Raw genomic sequence first — 6,429 nt, 5'->3', positions numbered from 1 at the left:
AAAAAAAAAAAAATCATCTCGCACGAATAATAATTAAATTCCATCGAGTAAACCTTCCATATTGAATTTCACTCGGATCCTCGGATAAACACTCGCTATCAAACTTGATCCCATCGCTAATTACAATCAAGGTTTTATGCATACTTACTGATAATATGCATATTAATAAAACCTATTTTCTCGGATCGAAAACCTGTTCGAACAACTATATAATGCAATGTAAAATTTGTTCCGTTCTAAAGCGATTTCTAATCGATAAAACGCGCTTCGCCTCGATCATCGCTTCGAAAACATATAAAAATCTAATTCCGCTTAGTTACGTGATCCTTTTTTTTTTTTCCCCTCCCATTTTCATCAATGCAGTTATTTCCCCAGAATATGCGATCGACATCGAAGGACTTTCCGCGTATTACGTATCTCACTTGCGTCCTCACCTTGAACGAGTGTCGATAGATCGATTTTTTTATTGCGTTGTTACCGTTCTCCAAACAGCGATCCCATTCGGATAACGATTTGGACACACATTTGGACAGATTTCTCTCCAAAGGGCAATACCTTTCATCTTTCAATCTTGTTTAACAGTTGCATTTTAAAAAATTGAGTTAGTTGCACTTTATGAGCATTTATAGTTGGGATTTATATAGTGTCGTCCCCGCGAATCGATCGAAAATGGCGTGTGCGAAATTTGTTGTTGGGGAAGGCCAGGAAAATTATCAGACCGTGATAGTTGGCATGCGTGATAGGCACGCCGCTCGGTGTAATTGCAGGATAAGGCCAACTAGATCTATGGGAACTTTTTTGTATATCATAGGCCATGGGAACGTTTCGTCTTTGCCCGATGCGATGTTACGTTGGCGCGTGTCGTTTCGATGAGATAAGTCGATAAGTTGTCGGATAAGTGGTCTTTTTTTTTCAATTAAAACTGTTTCCATTGATGATGTGAACCGATCACAATTAAAATTCTCGTGGAATTTGGTATTTTCCACTTTTACGATCTTCCTTCATTAACTCAAAGATTAGAAAAATTATTATGCATTAGAATGGTTTGAATGAAAAATAACTTTGATTATTCTCGAGTATCGTAATAAATAAAGGTGAATAATAATCTCTCCTTTTGGATAGATGGTTTATTTCGATTATTTAAATTTTTTCTTTCTAAAGGAAATTATCAGGAAAGATACAATACATATAAACGATAAAACAAATAATCAGTATATTTTTTTTTCCTTATATTAAACACTTAAATTAATACAGTCCACTACTGCTATATCAATCGATTCAACATTCGATCCCCGGCTACTTTGCTGCCCTCTTTAGCAACGAATCCAGAGGAGAAGCGTTTTTTGTATCCTCTTGAAGGCGAAGATCGAGTCCTCTCCGAAGATTTAATCTCGGACAACGTTTCAGCCTCGCTGTTAGAAGCCGATGCCTCAGAGTTCTCGTTGACAGTCTTTTCCGCGGGCTTCTCAGTCGTCGTCACGGGTCGATGGTCGTAATGATGGCCACCGTACGGAGGATGCCAATGAACCGATGGAAAGTGATGGTAAAAATTCAAATAAGGGACGGATTTGATCCCTGAGAATAGGTGATCGTGGAATCCGTGTCCGAAACGATATCCACCGAAGAATGGCAGCAGAGGATAACCGTGCAAATTGAGACCCCCATAATGGGGGCCATAAGGGGGTGGATATCCAAATGGCGGATATCCGTGATACGTGGCATTATTTCCGTTTTCTGGTGTAACGATTTGTTCGGAATTTCCTTGATTATCAGCTGGATTCTGCGACGGTCGAGCAGGTCTTCCGTGCTCGTAGAAATTTGGGTAGAATGGTTGTTGGTGAGGACCAAACCTAGGATCGTGATAAAAAGATGGTGGACCGTACGGTTGTGGACCGGTTCCGTTACCATCGCCCTGCGTCTCTTTGTTATATCCCGGATGAAAAGTATCGTTGTAGGGGCGGGGATAGAATCCAGGAAATCCGTGATAGAAAGCATCATATGGAGGTAAACCATAATGGAAACGAGGGCCGTAATCGTATCCCCTTAACGCAGTTTGACCTTGATTCTGATCTTCCAATCTAGATGGATCACTTTCATCTCGCCCATTAGTCGGAGTCACGTATCGATCCTCACTTTCCACGGGTCTCTCGCGAGGATAGAACTCTGGCTGTCCTTGAAACCCTGGTGTATAATAAGAATTATGAAAGGAGCCACGATAATTGAGATTATACGGTCTTCGAGTTATCCTGGCAATCTGGTTATTATTCCCGTTTTCATCTGTGTTAATTTCTTGTTCGGGTGTTGTCGAATGTTGCCGAGGATCGACGGGTCTCTGAGTCGAGAGACGATGATAATGAAGATCTACTAATCTGGCATAATGATTTGAATTAGATAATGGATCGACGGGTTTGTATCTGAATCCAAGAGAATGGAAAGGAGGTGGATCAACGTCTTCGTTGACGGAATTTTCTTTGGTATTGATTATATTAAGATTTCCAGGTGTGTTCACCTCGTTGTAAGGAATTCTTGAATTCACGGTGAATTCGTACGGTTTGTAGGAGGATATCGACTCGTGATATTTTGAATAACGTGGAGGATTTGTCGCGTAAGGATTCTGGAATAGTGTTTCCCCTTCGTTTGAAGAAGATTCGCGAGTGGATCGAGGGTAGCGACCAAAGGAGGCATTCGTCTCTGATCCTTCTGACTGATTGGTGACCATCTCCAGCGGTGGCTGCGCATCTTGAATTCTTTTCAGAAGGTTACCGCTCGATGACTGGTTCACAGGTGAGTCTTGGTAATCGCTGAGCAAGGTCGTCGATAGAACCGAGGCGATGTTTCTGGCGAAAGACGTCAGCACTTCGGCACCTATTTCGCAACAAAGTGGTTTTTAAGCATTATTATTTTAATATCGTTCTTCTAAAACTCGAGATTTGAATAGAGGAACTTACTTTAAATTCTTTTTAAGATTCTTTCAAAAATTAAATTTAATTTGAATATATTTTCATAATTAAAAATTAATTTAAAATAAACTGTAAGTTTCTTTCAATTATATTTTTACATTTATTATACTTTTACTTTTAAAAAATATTATTTTTGCAGATTTTCTAAAAAACAAGTGGGGAAAAAATTTGCCTTTGGCAAAATTTGTTATTTAATGTAACATGCCGAGTAAATTATCAAGGAATTTTTTAGAAATGGAAGATCGAATGAAAATAAAATTCATTCATAGATAGATAAATTGAATTTTTCTTCGTTAATTTCGATTTAAACTTTTGCAATCTCTCGCATTCAAGAAGAAAATAATCGATCGCATTCGTTTCGCAGAAATTTCCCTTCTAAAAATAATCTCCATTGTTCTAAAAGTGGTTCAAGGGTGCTCACGATGATCGTTAAAAGCGTTTCCCAGAACGAATAACAATCGACTTACTTAGACCATTTTTCGCCGCGTGCGCGTATTCCTGAAGGATCCATGGGCTCGTCAACACAACGACAATCTGCAATAAGAAGCGAAATAGATAACTTTCTTTCCAGATCCAGGAAAATCCAAGCTTCCCTTCTGAACTGCGTAACAGGGAGGAATAATGATGGGCTCGTGATGGCGCGCCCGGTAATTTACCGCAATACGACGTTTTATTTGTGATTGTGCAATGGATGAAAACGTACACGCACAAACAGTGAAAATCTACGCACTTTGTTTCCTATATGGCACAGTTATGTATACCACTATTGCCGATTGTGTAAATTTTGCGAGCAAATAATTGAGTTGAGACGGAAGAATCTGTCTGGATTTCGAAACGTTTCTGAATTGAAAAATCAGAATTGTTTTTTTCCCTTTAATTATTGATCTGGATTTAAAAGTCACACGTGAAATTATCCTTGGATTCTTTTTAATTCTTAAGAAACTTTCGAATCGAGGAATCGAAACTTTCTTTCGGATTTAATTTTTCAGTTAATAAGATTTTTCATATTGACATTGAAAAATTGGAATTTTCTCTTTCTAGGTTAATTTCGATTTAGTTAACTCTTGACTTGAGTTATGGGATTAGATTTGAGTTCTTTTGTATTAATTAAGAATTTTACTCGAGATAATCGAATTTTGAAGTATATGTATTTGTATGTCATTTCTCTCTTCATTCGTGTTATTTATATATATTTACGATACACGATCGTAAATAATTATGAAGATGACGAGTACTCACATTCTTTCACGTTTTATTTACACATTGTAACGTTCTCGTAATAGAAATTCATCGATGTATTTCTTCATTATTTCTCACGGTATTCGTTATCGAGGCTTGAAATGCTTGACGAATCAATCAATCGCGGCAAACTTGTATTACTTCCTGAAATCTCTGGTATTCATGAGAACAAAAGTCGAGTAATTGAGAAAATGATCGATTGTATAACATTGATTTCGAAATACGCATGAAAGAAAGTAAGAAAATGGATTGTAATTATTGTATGTCATTCGTCGCGGTTCGTATATAAGAAAATAACTTTGGTCTATTGTTATTTAGATTCTTTTTTTTTTTTATTGTAATTGGAATAATTTTCAAGAACTGGAAAGTATTTTTTCCTTTTTTTTTTTAACCATAAGTTTTTTTCTTTTCTGAAAATATTCACGCGACGTATAAATAGATCGAATTTAATTTTCAATTAAATAATCAATCGTCATTTTGGAAGAATAATTACGGTAAATATTGGAGCATTGGATATTTTTCGAATAAACCGTTTTATTTCAATTCGATTTTCCTTAACATTCTTATTTATAATTTGAAAATTTCTTTTTCCATCATCTTCTTCTGCGCTACACCGTTAAACATTTTATTCGTTATTTAATCACTTATATTTAAACAAAAATTTTTCCTTCTTATTGTAATCCACACTTTCACACTTCTTTCATCATTCTTCCAAACAAAATGATTAGTTAATTGACTATTGAAATAGAAATTTATACAGGAAAAGTATAAATTACAAGTAGTTAAAGTAGATTACGTAAACGAGAAATATCATATAAATCTATTCGACACGTACCAATTGGCAGTAACTAAAATTACATCCCGTTTCATTCATGGTTTATTCATTGATGTGATTAATTTCTACGGTCGTAATAAAGCGCACGTGATCATTCACGATTTATACCCTCACCATGTACACCTCATGTCACTATCGCGATTTAAACTATAATAGAGCCCAAAAATGGCCACTTTTTTTTTATGAAATTTCCAATAAAAGAAACACATCGTTTTCCATTCCAATCGTTCAATCAAAATCGATAAAATATTCATTCAAGAATATCTTAATTTTCATTAATTAAATACACGCGTTTGTTCTTTCTTTAATTAAATGCCTGAGAAAATAATAAACACGATCTTGCGCACAATTAACCTCTTCTCGTTTTCATCTTTTATCGATAACGAAGACTTTATAGAATCTCTGAAGATAGATTTACAATTAATTGCATTGAATTCAAGTAGAACACGTTCCCAGAACACGAGTCATATATGTATACACTGTATCATATTGTTCCTCTCGGATCGTAATTAGCACGATTATGCAACGTTTAATCCTTTCTTTGCGCAAGGACATGCACTTGCGAATATGCACAGGTAAGAATCGCACGGCGGATGGGTCGTGGAAGATGGATTCATTAAAATTTATCCGACATGTGTACATGTGGCGACAACTGGTTGTCCTGCAGTTTGCAAATCGTAATAAATTATCGCGATTACGTAAATGCAATGTGTGCAATTGCCAGATATCTGTATTTTATAATTAATCTGAATGTTGAGATATATATATTTTGATAATTTCGATCGATCGAGACGATTGTAAAGGTATTTGTAATTGACAAAAATAGAAATTTTAGAATAATTATTTTAGAATAGAAAAATTTTTTAAATAAACGTAGGCACAACAAGTATACGTTTCTAATTTTTCACAATTAATAAATTCTAAATTTGAGATATGGAAATTGTACAACACTATTATTAACATGTTGATCAAATCTTTCTCCAGGTTAACTGTGATAAGAGAATTGAATAATAATTATTCGTAAACTTAAACTGCACAAGAAGTTAAAGAAATTTAGCCGGCATCTTTTAGATTTATTACAACTTAGAATTCTCTTCACTGTAACGAACGCGATGCACCGTGTGTCAATTCTTAACGATTATTAATGATCGATGATATTCATCTGGTTTCGCACAAAATATCTTTGAGAGCCTCGATTTTCAAATATACATAGTATATAATACGAATTACAACAATTTAAACAAATGTAATACTGAAAAAAAGAGCAAATTGATTATATAAAACTGAGAGCCTGAGGGCATCGTTAGAGGCGAACGGAACGAAAATTAATTTTCTCGATTCATGTTTGAAAAAGTAGACCTGTTACCACATACTGGTCGATGTAGGACGAATATC

The 6,429-nt window shown here is 35.4% G+C and overlaps 1 protein-coding gene across 2 annotated transcripts in view; it reads right to left on the bottom strand.

Moving 5' to 3' along the window:
- Nucleotides 1-1,221: 1,221 nt before the first annotated feature.
- The window catches only part of LOC102680382, a 5,759-nt gene continuing 551 nt past the window's right edge, over nt 1,222-6,429 (bottom strand). The window contains exons 2-3 of one of the 2 annotated variants that reach the window (XM_006614465.2): nt 3,428-3,494; nt 1,222-2,865 (exon numbers count right to left, since the gene is read on the bottom strand). In XM_006614465.2, coding sequence (XP_006614528.1) covers nt 1,265-2,865; nt 3,428-3,494 — 1,668 coding nt within the window. In that variant the 3' untranslated portion in view covers nt 1,222-1,264. The remainder of the gene's footprint in view (nt 2,866-3,427; nt 3,495-6,429) is intronic. The other variant, XM_031509835.1, reaches the window with a different exon arrangement.

The sequence above is a fragment of the Apis dorsata genome, unplaced genomic scaffold (genome assembly GCF_000469605.1).
Source record: "Apis dorsata unplaced genomic scaffold, Apis dorsata 1.3 scaffold_185, whole genome shotgun sequence".
In the NCBI taxonomy this organism is placed as follows: domain Eukaryota; kingdom Metazoa; phylum Arthropoda; class Insecta; order Hymenoptera; family Apidae; genus Apis; species Apis dorsata.
Note: the sequence above shows the minus strand (reverse complement) of the source record. Positions and strands in the feature narration are given on the sequence as shown.